Source organism: Oenanthe melanoleuca, chromosome 4A (genome assembly GCF_029582105.1).
Source record: "Oenanthe melanoleuca isolate GR-GAL-2019-014 chromosome 4A, OMel1.0, whole genome shotgun sequence".
Lineage (NCBI taxonomy): Eukaryota > Metazoa > Chordata > Aves > Passeriformes > Muscicapidae > Oenanthe > Oenanthe melanoleuca.
In genome coordinates, this window is record NC_079338.1 from 1,267,340 (window position 1) to 1,284,375 (window position 17,036).

Genomic DNA, 17,036 nt, shown 5'->3' on the forward strand with positions numbered 1-17,036 from the left:
GTTTGCAGCTGGAACTGTGGAGCTCTGGAGTGCTGCTGGAATAGGTACATGGGGAGAGATGCCTTTTAATTCCATTGCTTTTCTCTTTAATATTTGTATCCCTGTGCTCCAAGTGTAGCTTCACAGAGTTTCTGCTCCCTTGGGTGCAGAAAGAGCCCGATTTTGGGGAATCCAGACTCCCATGGATGCCAGAGGAATGGTTGGAGGAATCATGTCCACAACCCAGCTCCTACACAGGTGGCAGCAGGCTCCCAAATTCCCGGGCTTCCTGACATCACAGGGAGCTGCATGAGTCATATTGCTCCAGCTCTGGTCCTTTTGGATGGAAATTATACTTTTAAATGCATTCTGTGATTACATGGGCTCGTTTGGAGGAGCTGGAATTCGAGCCATTAAGTTGAGTGGCTGCCATTACATCCCGTGTTTGCCAACAGATAACACCCAGACATGCTCCATCTGTGACAGCTCTGCCCTCTAGACTTGGAACAGGATGATCTTGGTACAGAGCTGTTCTCTCAGCACCAGGCAGCAGATGTGGCCTCAGGTGTGGCCTCAGCCTGTCCTAGGGACCAGGAAACTGCTCTGCACTCCTTCAACACGAATTTCAGACACTGAGGAACCCATCAGCTGCCTCCAAGTGAGAGAGCTTGCAGGAGTCTTTGTGTCAGGATAGAGGTGGCAAGGGACTAAACTCATTCAGTCTGTATTTCTAAAAGTTCCAGTTGCAGTTTATTGTAAAAGGCCCTGCTAAGAGCTGCCAGTGCAGCCCAGAGCAGGACAAAGAGATAAAAAAGAGAAAGGGCAATGGGATAAAAGGGTGGTGGGGTAATAGAGGAGGGAGAGAGGAAGAGCAGGAGGGAGGTAAGAGAGGGGTAAGAAGAGAGTGATTTCCCTTTTACAATACAATAAATCTTCTTCCATGATGAATATTGTAATTTCCACTAACCAATGTAATACAAGATACAAATTCTGTAGCATTTACATGCAGCCTATAGGAATCCTTATATTACCATAGTGTGTTACACTTTAAAAGCTGCTCTTTGGGCCTTTGGAGTTGCTCTCTGGCCGAGGGCATTGTTCAATCAAGAGAGGATTACCTTCAGGGGCCATCCTGTTGTTTCATGGTTATTCAGGAACTAAGGCTTGGCATCTCCAACGTGGCTTTCATTTCAATCTCGTTCATGGTTTCCATATTCCCAGAATCTGAGCTTTCATATTTGTAAGATTTTCCTGTTTCATCTTTCCCAACAGAACTCCTGGCTCACAGTGTGGTGATGGCTTGGGAAAGGACCTGGTATTAATTTTCCATCCTGTGGAAGTGCCACATCTGAGGAGCCCCCAGCCAGTGACTTCCATTCATTGCCAGGCTGAGCTGAGCAAAGCAGCTTAGAGGGGAAGGCTGCACATGCCTGTGCTGATCTGGGCAATCCCTGGAACAGGATCCCAGGATCCCAGGGCAGTCTGCAGCACAGTCCTGTGCCTCTAACGAGCATCCAGTCATTTCCTGGCTCATTTCCTTCCTGACCAGACACGTTCCAGGCCAGCACTGCCCCTTCAGCTTGTAGGAGGAAAAGGTTATTCTGGGTGTCAGGAAAATGAATCCACAAACACCAGGGGTTTGTGTCCAAAAAGGAGGCAGAGGAGTCCTTTTTGCTTTATTCAAATAAATGGAGAAGCCATGGGTCTTTCCCCTGGGATCTTGCAGATTTTTGGAGAACTCATCTCCCTTTTTATCCCAATTTCCATCCACATTTCCCTCTCTCTTTCCCCATTGCTGAGGTACCTGAGAGGCACAGACTGCCCAAACACCTGATACCTGAGGTTCCCCTCTAATGCACAACCCTCCCTTTTAATTTTTAATTCTTAAAGAATTTGTTTTTCCCCACTGCTTCTTTCATCTTCCAATATCCAATTTCATTTCTCAGCAAATTTGCAGTTTGTTTGTAAAGGCAAACATCTTTTTTTTCCATTCATCAATCAGTGGAATCCATCCCATTGTTTCTTTTCTCTTCTCAGTGCTGGTTTTATCCACCAGCAGATCCACAGCTCATTTGTAAAGGCAAATCTGACATTTCTCTCATGGGGAGTAAGAACATGATCAGAACATGTTCATCAATCAGAACATGATCAGATCATGCTCATCAATAAGAACATGGTCAGGGGCAGGGATTGCTCATCCCTGTGTTCCCTCAGGCTGCTTTTTTTGGTGCTGCAATCCTGGAAATCAGGAGGAAGATTTGTAGTTTTGCTGGAATAATTCTCGTGAATAGCATCATTTTGGGGGCTGAAAGCTTTGTCTGGCCATTTCTTCTTCTGGGTGCTCATCCTGGCTTTTCCTTTTGCTACTGGAAGTGGAATCCATGGGATTTTTCACTTGGTTTGCACAGGAGCAGCTGGATGGGCTCTGCTTCCCCTGGCACTGCCCCTGCAGCCACCCAAAACCCAGGCTGGTTCCTGGGGCCAGGTGTTGCCTTTCCAGCCATTCCTCCCTTTGTGTTTCCTTTCATTAAATTTCCTGTGAGCTCAGGGGCTGTGAAACAATTTGTAGATTCCCCTCCTCTGCCAACAAACCCCTCCTGGACTGTGTTAGATGGGAGCTGCAGGGACTTTCCCTGAGAAACCAGGAGATGAGAACAGCAAATAAGGAGCCCAGGTGGTGAATTTAATAATTTAATCAGTGTAATTCATTCATCTGGACTTTAATCCAGCCTAGGCATTGATTTGCACTAATAACAGCCACCACTTTTTAAGTTCCAAGTTCTCAGTACTAAAAATATCCTTTTTTTTTTTTTTTTTAATATTATCATGTTGGCCTCTTGCTACAATACCCATGTATGGGAGTGATGCATTTGTAAGTTGTGTTAAATAATTCAATTTCCTGGGAGTCATTTGTGTGGTTTTTCTCCTTAATTCCTTTCTGCTTTGGAAACTTCCATGTCCAGGTGAACATTTTAACATAAATATGCTTTAAACCGTGGGTTGCTCTTGCTTTGGGGTAAAATGAGCCTGGATTTGGCATTCCTGACATTTCCAGTCAAATCTTGATTATCCATGGGGGGGTTTTGAGGCTGAGGATTGGCTGCAGCACAGCACAGGATGCTCAGGGTGGTGTTGATGCTGTGTCCTCAGCCCAGGGCTCAGCATTCCCCAGCAGCATCTTGTCCTTCATTGTACAATCCCAGAGCTGAATTTTATGTCTATTTAGTAATATTTTCATCTATTTAGTAATAATTATATCTATTTAGTAATAATTATATATATTTAGTAATATTTATATGTATTTAGTAATACTTCTATTTAGTAATATTTGTATTTATTTAGTAATATTTCTATCTATTTAGTAATTTCTATCTATTTAGTAATAATTATATATATTTAGTAATAATTATATATATTTAGTAATATTTCTATTTAGTAATATTTCTATCTATATAGTAATATTCTGTGTGCTTCTCTGCCTGACTTTGCCCCTTGGGTGACTGAGACAGAACCAGATCCCCCCTTCCCTGGTGCTGCCTCAGTGTTACTGAGCCCAGTGCTTGCTGGGCTGGGACTTTCTGGAGCTGGGAACACTTTGGGAATGCTGGTTGCTCCCAGTCCAGCATCCTGCAGGGTGGAAATCAAAGCCCAGGGATCCCTGCTGGCAGCTCTGCCCTGGAGCAGTTCAAACTTGCACTTCCAGCCCCAAATCTCATCTTTTATCTGAGCTAAAGGCTGATGGTGAGTGGTTATCTGTAATTACTCTGCAGGAAAGATGTGCCAGGAGGCAAGGGGAGGGTTAATCCTCCCAGCACAGGACATCTGCTCCCTTCAAACACCTCACACCTGCCTGGGCTGTGCTTCAGTGGGGTCCCTCTGCCCTGGTAGCACCTTCCATGCTCTCCTCCCTGCTGCCAGGCTTTTACCAGCTCTCCATCCCCAGCCCTGCCTGTTATTAACAGGAATGACACGGGCAATAATCATAATAAGGTGGGAAATGAGATTAATGCCATCCCCCGGGCTCTGCTGCTGCAGCCTGGCTGAGGCCAGGGCAGCTCCTGTCTGCCAGGTGAGATCTTCTCAAGGAAGTGGAAATCAATGAAAAATAGAGCAGCCCAGTCCTAAGGAACCTGTACTGACTCTCCACATAACATAGAGATAAATAAAAGATAGATAAAGCTTCCAACCAAGTGTGGCAGCCTTCCCAGAATATGGGATATGGGAGACTCTCACTCCAATCAGCCTCTTTCAGCTGAAATCCAGTCATTAGTTAAATTCATCAAAGGGCTTGAAAGCAGAAAGGGAAATTCTTTGACTTGTGCTTAACCTTTGGGTGATTGCACCTCTTGAGAGAATGAGCAAATCAAGTGGAGCTGCCCTCCCCTGCATGTGGTGAATGAGCTGTGGGGCCATTCACTGAGATTGGGCATTATTCACTTTGTATAATTCCTGAGGAGAGGTTTAAAAATAAACACACCAGCAAAGGGACTCTGGGGAGATTATGCAAGAGCAGGAGTGCAGTGGGATGGGCTGGGCTGGTTTTCTTGTGCTCTTCCCTCTGTTCCATCAGCTGAGTGACCCTGTCCTGGCTGGGGAAATCAGCAGGATGTGGGACTGAAATGTGGGATGTACTGTTTCCCTCCTCCATACACATGGGAATTCATGGGAATGGATCCCAGCAGATTCCCAGCCCCAGTAGGAGAAAATCAGCAGGATGTGGGACTGAAACATGGGATGCACTGTTCCCCTCATCCATGGGCATGGGAATTCACAGGAGTGAGTCCCAGTAGGTCCATGGGGGGATCTGGGAGTGACAGCAGGTTCCCAGACCCACCAGGATGCTGTCCTGGCTGGGAAAATCAGCTGGGTGTGGGACTGAAACATGGGATGCACTGCTCCCCTCCTCACTCCATGGGAATTCACAGGAGTGGGTCCCAGCAGGTCCATGGGGGGATCTGGGAGTGTCAGCAGGTTCCCAGCCCAGCAGCCCGTGCTGTGCTGCCCCTGGAGCAGTGTGAGCTGCCTTCCCTGCAGGGTCACGGGCTCCTGGAGCTCTGCTGTGTCCTGTCCTTCCCCTGAGCATTGATTTCTGTGAGCACCAGCCCTGTGTCTCCTTCTCTGCCTGCACTGAGGAAGGGCCTGGTGCACACAGTGTGGGAAATGCTGCTGTGATTTTATGGGCTTTTATGTTGGCTGCACAAAGGGCATCTCCGAACAAGAACAATTTGAACAAATGGCATCCACTCACCACATTTCCCCCCCTTCCCCTCACAGCCTGCTCCTATTCCTGCATCCTGCTCCTGTGGAGGAGGACACAGTTTATGTAACTCTGATTTGAAAGGGAACTACCCAGAGCTCTTATTTTTTACTGTTACAACTCTACTGATGCAGTAATAAATGATCCCACAGAGAAGCACTTTCCTGCCTTAAAGATTATTCATATTCCCAGAGACCATGGTCCTGGAAACTTTGAGGCCCTTGAAATTTTCTGAGGAGATGGTGAATGATGATAGATTTATTTAGGGTTTTTTTGGGAATGTGGCTTTTCATAAAGTGAATTTTGGATTAGTGAAAAGCTCTGTGCTGAAAACTCAGGGTGGAACCTTGTGGGCTTGCAGTGATTATTTATCCCTGGAAGAGGTATGGACAGGTGAGAGTGGTTTGAATGGCCCTTTTGTGCCCATTTCTGTCTCCAGGAGACCACTAAACCCCTGATTTCTTCTTCAAGTTGGCCCATAAGAAACCAGTAAGTGTGGATGAGTTGGAAATACTTATCAAAATGCTGCAGTAGTGGCTGAATTCACTCAAAGATGTTTAATCCTCTCCTGCCTCACTGCAGGCAGGGGCTGAGGTGGAGCAGCTGTTCCTGTCCAATTGTGCATCCTGGCTTGGGGAAATGCAGCAGATTGGAGGCAGAGCTCACCCATTCCCCAAAATAATTTTCCAGTTGGTCCTGTTGGGGCTGGAGCCAAGTCCCTGTGCAGGGGCAGGGCTGGGTCATGGCTCAGAGGTTTAAACCCTGCAGAAGTTGTAACCTGGCTCAGAGGTGACTGAATGTGCTTTGGGAAGTCACCCCAGCTGCTGTTCCTGGGATTTTTTCTTCAGGATGTGCTGTGAATACAGACTGAGAGGAATTCCCCTTTCCTTTTGTCTCCTTTGCTGGGGTGGGTTTGCTCCAGAGCCACTCCTGTAACAGGGTCAGACAGATGTAACAGGAGCTGGTCCTGTTATTCCTTTTACTCTTTATTTCCTGCTCACTTTGATGGGGGCAGTTACTTGATCTTGATACAGGTGCCACGAAGGCCTGGCTGGAAAAGAAAATTGGAAACTCTGGAGCCAAAATCCTACTTCTGAGCACCTCCTGTGTATTCCTTGGAAGCTCCTCTCTGGCATTAATGACACATTAAATCCCTTTGGCTTTGGAAAGTGCAAGGGGAGAGGGAGACAGGGAAGATTTTTGGCCAGATGGACCTTTCTGAGCTTTCCCAGGACAGAGTTCAGCATCCCTGGCACGTGCTGTCAGATTCCCCTAAACCCTTTTTTTTACTGTTTGCTGTTGTAATTTTATTTTGGCAGCATCTCTGATGGAATTCTGTATTTCCAGTGGCCACATTCTGTCCTGGAAGATGGGAAGCCCTTGATCAGGAATGGGTTCATTCCTTTCCCCTGGCTTTGCTCACTGTTTCAAAGCACTCACCTGCTGTGCTGCAGTGTTGGGAGTGTCTTGGAGGAGCATCTGGAGAGGGAGGGTTTGTGACTGAGTTGTTGGAGGTTTGCTGTGGGAATTTGTGGGGAAAACCCCTGGGAATGCTGAGGTTGTGATCCTGGTTATTCAGGGATAAAACACCCTCTTCTTAGTGTGCATGGAATCAGAGAGAGCCCTGTCTTTGTGTCTTTGTGCCCTTTTTCTTTTCCTCTTTAAATCCACTTGTTAGTGGTGCTGGGATGTGGAAGTGGCCCCTCCTCTGTGCCCTGGAATTTCCCTTTGCCCATGGTTTGTTGGAGCAGTGCCTGGTGCCCAGCCCACACAACATCCCAAGAATTAATCTGCTCTTCAGCCCACTGAGAAAGGTTTTCCTCCACCCCTCAAAGTGCTCTGCAGGCTCCTGAAAAGCAGGAAACATCATTCTCAGGTCTGTAGTTCCCAAATGCTCCTGGGCATTTCTGCACTGATGTTTGAGGTGAAAGCATTGAGGAATTTTCTCTTTGGGCTCTTTACTTTGAACAAGCAATTCTGACAGGAATAATTGATTTTAATGGCAAGTAGAACTTCCAGCTGGCAGCCAGGCAGTGTTCAGGGGATGTCAGACTCAATGTCCTTGTCACCTGCTGCATTTCTTCTCACTGCTTCTCTTTTCCTATGGCTAGGACACTTTCCCAGATATCTAAGTTCTAATTTTTGTAAATTTACAAGGCTAAGATGTTGTGAATTCTTCTGGTGGGCACAGAAAAATAACTTTATTTCCATCAACCTTCACCCTACAGAAAACTGCTGTGGCTGGGAGAGTGTGCTTTAATATTTGACCATTCCTGTAGTGATTATTATTCTTAAATTCCGTTCTTTGGTTTTGGCAGTGGCCAAATCATAGATGAGATGAACATTAAGATGTGGGAAATGTAAACTTCTGTCTCAGCCAGTTAACCACAGAGTGATTTCTGGGGCATGATTCACCTGGCTGGAAGGTAGATTGCTGAAATAGCTGGGATGAATCACACTCCAGATGTGTCTCTTTCTCTTCACTGGATATCAGGGAGTCCAGATGACTCCCTCAGCTGCAGTGTGGGAGAATCTGACTTCATGGCAGAGAAATTCCTTTCACAGTCTTTGCCTGAATATCTCTGACCACTGCACTAAGCTCAGCTTTAAAGCTCAGAGACGTGAACTTTGTGGAGTTGAAAAGCTCCTGTGTGGAATTTTCTGAGAAAATAATATTTCATGCTGACCTTTCTCCAGTTTGTCATGTCCTGCTGCTGCAGATGTCAGGTTCTGTCTCCATAACCCTGCTCTGAGAGAGCTGGATGGCTCCACGGATGCAGCAAGATGTCTTGCAAGATAAATTAAACTGGATCTTTTCATTTTAGGCCCTGACATTTCCTCAATGGGCTCAGCACGTGGGATGGCTGGAACTCCAGTTCTCACCATCCCTTTGGTGCAGGCTGAGCTGGATTTGTGTTCCAAAAGGGCAAGGCTTGCTTGAAGGATTCCTGGGGGTGGATCCCTTCCTTGGGCTGAGAGCAAGGAGCAGGGGCTGGGCAGGGCTGATCAGTGAGAATTACACTTGGATCCTTCCTTCTTGAGATGAAACACCTTGCAAAGCTCCTGGAAGCACCTTCCAGACCTGTGGGACAGCACAGAAAGTAAACCCCCTCCCTCCAAATTATTATTATCATTTTGAAATTAAGGGGCTCTCAGGCAAAGAGATGGGAATTAGCAATAACAGTTCTTCACTAGGAAAATTAAAATAGAAATGCAGTATTACACAGAGCAATCCCAAACCCTGCCAGAGTCAGAATCCAAGCTGACACCCGTCAGTCAGTCAGGGTGTTGGCACAGTCCCATTCAATGGTGGCTGCATCCTCCTGCAGGGGCAGATGTGGTTCAGCTGGAGCAGTGCTCCTGGAGAAGGTGCAGTTTCCTCTGAAGCTCCAGGGATGATGTGGAAAGGTCTGGTTTTCCTCTGGAATCCAGTGGAAAGAAGGTGCCTTGGTGTCCAAAATGTCAGTTTTTATCTGGGTAGGAAAGGCTTGGCTCCTCCCCTGGCTGGAGCATCTCCCAGTGGGATGATGGAATTTTATCAGTCATGCCCTGGGACTCAGTGGCCATGAACAGGAGATATCTCCTGGAGGGAGGATGGGCTGTGGGAAGATAAAGATGATTGCCCAGCTGGTTTAAAGATGGCCCATGAGCAGATAATGTGTGCCAGGAGATCAGGGTCACTGCCCCAGCTGGGTTAACAGATGGGGACAGAATCCACATTTCTGTCACATGAACCCAGCACAGTGTCCCTCTGCAGCCCTGCCAGCCCTCACCCCTGGCCATGCCCTGCTCCTCAGGGCTGGGCTTTGTGCCTCAGGCTCAGGAATGGAGGCTGGGAGGGTTTGAAGCGCAGTCCCTCTGAAGTTTGGGCTGGGTGACGTTTCTGTGGCAGTCTGTGCCCAGAACTGGCTGTGTGTGAAGTGACAGCAGAGGCTCTGTCAGCTGAAGCAGAAGCAGCAGGAACACGGCTCCTGCGTAATAGCTCTGTTCCTGGTTCCTCATCAGTGCAAAAGGGACTAAAATACCCAATGGCATTAACAAAAGGAACAAGTGTCAGGCCAACCCGATTCATTTTTTGACAAGAAAACTGATTCTGGAGCCAAAGAGAACGTACCCTGCTGCATTTACTGAGAGGAGCTGAATGCAGGATGGCTGTGAGCCACGGGTGGGAGGTGGCCGTGGGGAAAGGGGGGGTGTGGGTGTGGGGTATTACTGGGAGATCTCTGTGAATAAATATTTCATGCTGTTCCACAAATCTCTGGTAACGTCCCTTTGGGAATAGTATTTGCAATTCTGGTCATCTGAGTCCCAGAAAAATGCAGGCAGGGTACATGGAAGCCTGAAATGCCTGGGGGAAGGAAAAGCTGGGGAATGGAAGGGCAGAACTTCTTACCTGGGAAACCACACCTGGACAGCATCCATAAATATGGCAGAGGGGGAAATGGGTGAGGGAGAAGAGCTCAGTCCTGGCAGAAGAGCAGATAAATGGTACCTGGTCTGAAATGTAGCGTGGAGTTTCCTCAAGTCTCATCCCTGCCAGATGTGTGCTGGGGTTCTCTGTGCTGTAAAGTGATCCCTGGTTCTGAGAGCATCCAGGAACCTGGGCTGGGAGCAGAGCAGGGGGTTGTGAGGAGGCACTGAAACCCCTCTGAGCATCCAGCTGTTGCACTGGGATCAGCAGCAGTCTCTGTGGCTGTTCCTTCTCCAGATGTGGCTCCCCTGCTTTGCTCTGGGGTGAGCTGGGGTCCATCCCTGCCTGACTGCAGCTGCTGCTGCTTTGGCTGGGAGCCTCTGGTGGCCTCCAGCTCTGTCTCAAAAGCCCAGGTGTGGGATAACCCCTCACTGAATTATCAGCCATCACCTGGGGGCTTGTTCTGTGCCTTGGCTGCCTGCTATCCCAAGACATTGTGTGGGCAGTCACCTGTGTGACACACAAAGGGCACAGGTTTCTTCTGCAGCTGGTTGTGAGTTAGAAGGGACAATTTGTCAGAGTGAAAGTGGGAGGAACACAGCTTAGCTTTGCTGCATCCATCTGGGTTTTGAGGATGAAAGGCACTGCCAGGTTAAGCCCTGGAGGTCTTGCTGCTTTGTCTGACTGACTCTACAACTGAAGGGCTGCATCTGCAGCTCTGCCTGTCCCAAACCCAAGGAGATCAGATTTTAAAGCAAAGCCAGTCCAAGGCAAATAGTAAATCAGTTTAATCTGTTGGCTGGATTATCTGCACGACTTCAGTGTTCTCTGTTGATGCTGAGGACCTGAAGCTGTGCTAGAAGGTCTCTTCAGGTTCTCCCTGTGCAGACAGTGATTAACAGGGGTTTGGGGAGGCCAGGCTTCCATTAGACACTATCGTCTGTGTGCTTTGTGTTCCTCCCCGAGCTGAGGGGACACTGGCTCGCAGAGCCTTGCCCCAACAAGGGCTGGAGTGGTCACAGCTCTGTCCCTGTGAGCTCAGACTGGGACTTGGAGGGAGCCCAAGCCCATGGTCAGGGTGTTTCAGTGGCCCAGGATGGCTCTGACAGGCTGATGAGCAAATGGGGGAAATCTGTGTTTGCTGGGGCAGCCTCAATGCTCAGCACAGAATTCTTGCAGTGGGCGAGACATAAACACAATTTATTACTCTGGTAAAAAACTCACAGCAGTCAGTCAGAGGGACAGAGGTGTCCTGGGCATGGATGGCTGCCTGGTGGTGTGGTTGGGATGGATTTTGGTGTGGTTGGGATGATCCCTGCTGCCAGCACAGAGCAGGAGTTTCATGGCTGTCACAGAGGACACCTGGGCTGTGCTGGTGCAGTTCTGAGGCTGCAGGAGCTCCACGGGCAGGGATGTTCCCAAGGTCCTGGCAGACACCAGGCTGGCCCCATGCAGGGTCCAGGATCTTCTTGCAGGCTGTCCCCACAGCCAGGAGCAGCAGGGTTGCTGTGGGCAGAGCTTGGGCTGCGCTGTGCCAGGAGTGAGGGTGTCAGTACATCACCAGCACTGAAATGGACAGCCTCCAGTTTCAGAAAAATTCTAAATCTAATTAATTCTAATTCTAATTCTAAATTTCTAATCACATGCACTAACTTTTCTTGGATCTCCCCCAAAGCCTCTGACTGAATTTCCACTGAAGTGCAAATTCCTTTGCAGGACAGCGCCGCCTGTTCTTGCTGTTTTTTGGGAAGCGTGTTTGTGCCAGTGGAATTGTCCCTGCCAGATGTGCATGTGTGGAGGTGGCAGGGGAGCTGCCAGACCCTGGGGGGACACAGGACACAGCACCTGGAGCTTGCCTGGCACGGCTGGGAGCAGGGTGAGGGCGGTGGGAATGCCCAAAACCACGTCGGGGTCACCACAGACGTGTTTGGCCGCGAGCTTTGCTGCGTGTGCTGCTGTGCATGTGCTGGCTGGGGCTGCCCCCCCTCACTCCCTGACTGTGCTTTTCTCTCCCCAAGCTGATCAGTGGTGGCTCCATTGTCAGTGCTGAGGCAGTATGGGATCACGTCACCATGGCCAACCGGGAGTTGGCGTTTAAAGCAGGAGACGTCATCAAGGTCCTGGATGCTTCCAACAAGGACTGGTGGTGGGGGCAGATCGACGATGAGGAGGGATGGTTTCCCGCCAGCTTCGTGAGGGTGAGTGATTTCCTGCTTTTTACACCTCTGAGGAGTCCCTGCTGGTGCTCAGGGCATCAAGAGCTGAGCTCTTCCTCAGATTTAATGTGCATTCTCATGATGCTGATTCTCACTTTGCTGTTTTCTGTCCAAAAAATGGGGAGCAAAGAAGGTTTCTGCTTGTTGCTGCCTCCCCAGCACACAGTTTTTTCCACTCTGGTGCAGCTCTTGTGTCTCCTCCAGGTCTGACCAATTCCAAGAGTGAGAGATCCATGACTGGAATGCAGCTGGGCTGCCCAAAAACATTAATGCTGCTACTGTGGCCTGGGATAACAAATTGTGTTTGGTATTTTGAGCCTGACCCTGCAGCCAGTGGTGGCAACAAGTCTGGAAAATGGATTTGTGTCAGGTGTGATTGAGGTGAAAACCTTCTTGCAGAAACACTCTCACCTGTGCCACCAACACATCTCCTGTGTGCTGCAGCTGCAAAGGCTGGACGAGAACAATCTCATTTTGTCTGCCTAATTTCAACACTGAAATATTCTGGGCCAGTTTAACCTCTCAGTGCACTGACCAGTGCTGATTTCTGTGTGTTTCTGGGGAAAAGATTTAACAGCCTGTGGTGTGGTGTGGTGTCACAAACTGTGCACTGTCCATGGGGGGTTTAAGAACAGTCTGGAAAACACTCCTGTTTTTTAAAAACACACCAAAAACCCAAATGAGCCAGTGTCTTTAGGGCCCCTACCCATTGTCTTGGCTGAATTCCACATCTCTCCCTGCACTTTTCAAAGGCTGGGAGATTTTAAAAACTGTGAGGAACAAAGGAGATGGGAATTAGTGAATCCCAGAGAAATGTCTGGAACAAATCTTGGATCCTCATCCTTGGTGCTGAGGGTCACAACAGCCTGACCAGGCAGGTTTTTAGCCTGTTCTCTCCAGTATCCCAGTGAGACCAGTCCTTCCATCAGCTCTGCAAGCCCTGGCTTGGCTGTTCCATCTGGGAATCACTTGTTGAGGGCAGACAGGGACCCTCCCAGAGGGGAGCAGTGCCTGGCTGTGCTGCCTTAATGAGAATTAATATTTAAAACCAGGAATCCTGGCCCATTTTGTCTGCAGGTCTTGAAGGGGAGCTGGAGGGAAAGATTTGCCCCTCAGGTTTTCAGAGGAGCTGGATTAGAAATGAAAGAACTGTGAGAAGAGCAGATGATCACTCACATCAGGAGGAGGCTGCGTTTTTCTCTGTTGTACTTTGAGCCCTGATTTTGAAAGATCATGCCAGAAAACTGCCTGATTTAGTCTGGGTGGTTCTAGTTTTACTTGCAAAATAATTGCTTTTCTTTGTATCTGTATTTCTCTTCTGCAAGCACAGAAGGAAAAAGGAAAAATATGTTGCATAGAATATGAATAGCATTCAAGTGAGGGATGTCAGACACACCAGACAGGTATAAAGCCAAATGGGATTAATTTCAGGATATTTTAGACTTCAGGCCGCTTGTAAGGACTAACAGGAGTGCAGGAGAAGATCACTGCACAGTTGGGTTCCTCTCAAAGTCCTTTGAATCACTTCTGAGGACAAAACTGGGCTGGGAACCCAGTTTGCAATGAGATGTCTGACGCTTCTTGCTCTCCAGCCAGATCATCTGAAAACCTTTGGCAAAGCATTTGGCACTCAGGAAATCTCATAGCAGGGAATTTCACATTTGCAAGTGGAGAGGAAAACAGGAACCTGCTGATTCCCTTGGCCTCCTTTACATGACAGCCAGGGGTAGCAAACAAAAAACGCTCCTGAATTCCCTGCACACACAGCAATTGTCTCCCTGCTCACACCTGCACTAATCCTCTTAGCAGGAAGGTGAGGAGAGGAAACCACAGAGGTTTGGGAGCTCAGGAACTTTCAAGGAGAAACTGGATGATAAAGCAATGTTGTTTCAGGGGAAGAAAAAGCCCAGCATGGAAGTAAAATTTGGAGGCAGCAGGGGATGGTGGATGGTTTCTGCAGGGAGCTGCTGCACTCAGGGAGAAGGTTATGAAATCCCCTAAGTCAGAAAGGTGGATAAGAACTCCAGAACTAAATTTAAAACCCAGCCAAGAGCTGGGTTTAGACAGATGAAGGTGTCTGTGGTGTGTTTGAGTGCCTGTTCTGAGCACACTGGACACCCACAGGGTGTCTTTGCACATCCTGTCAACTTCCAGTGGTCTGACAGGTTGGGAGGTACAGCTGGAAAAAAAACAGCAGCAATTTCAAACGAGATTTCACATTCTTGTGGTGGTAATGCCACATTTTTTTTATTTTTTTTTCTCTGTGGATGGCAGAGCCTTGGGCTGTCTGTGCACTGTGGGCCACAGATGAGTTTTTGCATAACCAGCACATTGACACTGGCTCAGAAAAACAGGCTCAGTGTTGGGAGGGAGGGATTTATAGCAGAGAATAACAGCCCTGGGCTGCCCCTGGATCCATTGTTGTACCTTGAGGTCTCCTTTAGAAAGCACAGCAAGACTCAAAACAAAGTTTTGATTGCAGAGCCCCTCATCAAGGCTCCAAAACAGCCCAGGTGAGACACTCCAAACACAGGAAATCAAATGGCTTCGTGTTTGGGCTCTGACATGTTTCCACTGCAGAGAAATAAAAAGAATAACTCTTATGGATGCTGTGCAGTGGAATGTTTCCTCAGAGACGTGGCAGAGTGCCCCTGTCCTGGGCAGAGAGGGGGATTTATTCCTGTAAAGCTCTCCTTAGTCTCTTTGGATACCAGACTGAGCTTGCAGAATATATTTCTTCTCACCTCAGCAATGCTGAGTCTCTTTTCCTTATGCTACTAAGCCAAGGTAAAGAGCAAAACTGAGGCTGAGGAGCTTTTACTGCAGCTCCTTGTAGTGCCTGGTGAGTGAAGAAGGGAAGAAATGGTCCTCCCAAGGCCTGAGCAGGGAGGGGGTGTAAAATCTTTATGGTCCCCCCTTGCAGGAGAAGGTGCAGGGGTGGAGAAGTGCAGGGGTGGCAGTGCTCCATGTTCTCTCTCACCACTGCCTTGGTTCCCCCAAGTGTTGTAATTTTAGATTGATTTTCCTGCTGTAAAGCTGCCTTTGACCCACTTTATTTTCTGCTGCTAAAGGAGAAGTGCTGGATAAATTGGAGTGAGCTTTTAAGGCTCTGTGGAGAAGGAGATTCTGAACCCAGAGCCTGGTCTGGGCAGAAGTGCCTTCATTGGGCAGTGGGTTCAGCTTTTAGCTGTGCCTGCCCTGTATTGCAGGTGTAATTCCCCATCTTGCTCCCCAGCTGATTATTTTGCCTGTAAAGTCTGATTGTATCTTGCTGAGCTCATCACTCACCTGCTTTCCTCCTTGCAGCATTAGCATTCCCTCAGAGCCAGGGGCATCAAGGTGAGATTTCCTTTGGAAATGGAGCTGAGGTGCCCTCACCTGTTGGGCAGCTGGGATGTGCTGCAGTGCCTGCTGCAGTCACAGCCTCCTAAAGGAGATTTGATTCTCCCGTGGCAAATCCAGCTTAAAAATAGCTGTGCTGGAGGTAGGAGCATGGGCAGTGCTGCTGGGACAGGCTGAGCTGCAGAGTTTGGGCTTTCCTGCTGTCGTGGTTTGAAAGTCAGGTGTCTGCTAAGAAAGGCAGAAATGGAGAATGTGAACTCCCCTCCTACAAATTATTATCATTTTGAAATTAAGGGGCTCTCAGGCAAAGAGATGGGAATTAGGAATAACAGTTCTTTACTAGGACAATTAAAATAGAAATGCAGTATTACACAGAACAATCCCAGCCCTGCCAGAGTCAGAATCCAAGCTGACACCCGTCAGTCAGTCAGGGTGTTGGCACAGTCCCATTCAATGGTGGCTGCATCCTCCTGCAGGGGCAGATGTGGTTCAGCTGGAGCAGTGCTCCTGGAGAAGGTGCAGTTTCCTCTGAAGGTGCAGGGATGATGTGGAAAGGTCTGGTTTTCCTCTGGAATCCAGTGGAAAGAAGGTGCCTTGGTGTCCAAAATGTCAGTTTTTATCTGGGTAGGAAAGGCTTGGCTCCTCCCCTGGCTGGAGCATCTCCCAGTGGGATGATGGAATTTTATCAGTCATGCCCTGGGACTCACTGGCCATGAACAGGAGATATCTCCTGGAGGGAGGATGGGCTGTGGGAAAGATAAAGATGATTGCCCAGCTGGTTTAAAGATGGCCCATTAACAGGAGATATCCCACAGAGATAAGGATCACTGCTCCACCTGGTTTAACAGCTGGTGATAGAATATAAACAGCTGCTCACATCTGTATTGCAGCCCAAGACACCCAGGAGCATCCCAGGGCTCCCTGTGCCACTGCAGCTCTCCAGGTCCCCCAAAGGGTCCCACTGTGCCCTTCCCTGGGCAGGGCAGTGTGGATGGGTGGCTCAGTGCTCCCAGTGCTCTGTGCTCTGCAGTTCCTGGAGCCTCTGGCTGTGTGATCCATGCACTGCCCACTCCTGTCCTGCGCAATGCAGACTCCCTGGAATGGCAGCAGCTCTCTGGAAGGACGTGTCTGTATCATTAATCTGCCACAATAGTTAATTGTGAGTGGGAATCCAGAATGGCAGATTTTTCTGCTGGTTTTGTCCTTGTGAATAGCCAGTGGAAGCAGGTTAATAATGCAGCTGGCTGGTAAAATATTTGCTTTGTTGTGGTTTCTGATCATTAAGAGGCAATCAGGTCTTGGTGCCTGTTGAAGGAAAAAGTGCTTTCCATCCAGTGCCTGCTCTGAGCAGGGTAAATCTGCAATAATTGCAGGTCACTGATGCTGGCCCAGTGCCACTGGGTGATTTCATGCACCATTTGGGTAAAGCTGCAAGCTGATAAATTATATTTATAGAAATTTTAGATCATAGAATCACAGACTGGTTTGGGCTGGGAGGGACCTTAAAGCCCATCCAGAGCCACCCCTGCCATGGCAGGGACAGCTCCCACTGCCCCAGTCCTAGTGTCCAGCCTGGCCTTGGGCACTTCAGGGATCCAGGGACACCACAGCTGCTCTGGGAATTCCATCCCAGCCCTGCCCACCCTCCCAGGGAACAATTCCTTCCCAATATCCCTCCCAAATTTCCAGTTTGAAGCCATCCCCTGTGTCCTGTCCCTCCATCCCTGGTCCCCAGTGCCTCTCCAGCTCTCCTGGATCCCTTCAGGCTCTGGAGGGGGCTCTGGGCTCTGTGACCCCCTTGCCCCAGTCCCTGGAAGTGTCAGGCACTCTC

The 17,036-nt window shown here is 48.7% G+C and overlaps 1 protein-coding gene across 11 annotated transcripts in view; it reads left to right on the forward strand.

Moving 5' to 3' along the window:
* The window catches only part of ARHGEF9 (Cdc42 guanine nucleotide exchange factor 9), a 189,742-nt gene that overhangs the window by 121,554 nt on the left and 51,152 nt on the right, over positions 1-17,036 (forward strand). For all 11 annotated transcript variants that reach the window (XR_008840491.1, XM_056491259.1, XM_056491260.1 and 8 more), the window contains one exon: positions 11,666-11,845. Coding sequence is in view for 10 of the 11 variants with exons in the window: in XM_056491259.1 (XP_056347234.1) it covers positions 11,666-11,845 (180 nt within the window). In the remaining variant the exon portion in view is untranslated. The remainder of the gene's footprint in view (positions 1-11,665; positions 11,846-17,036) is intronic.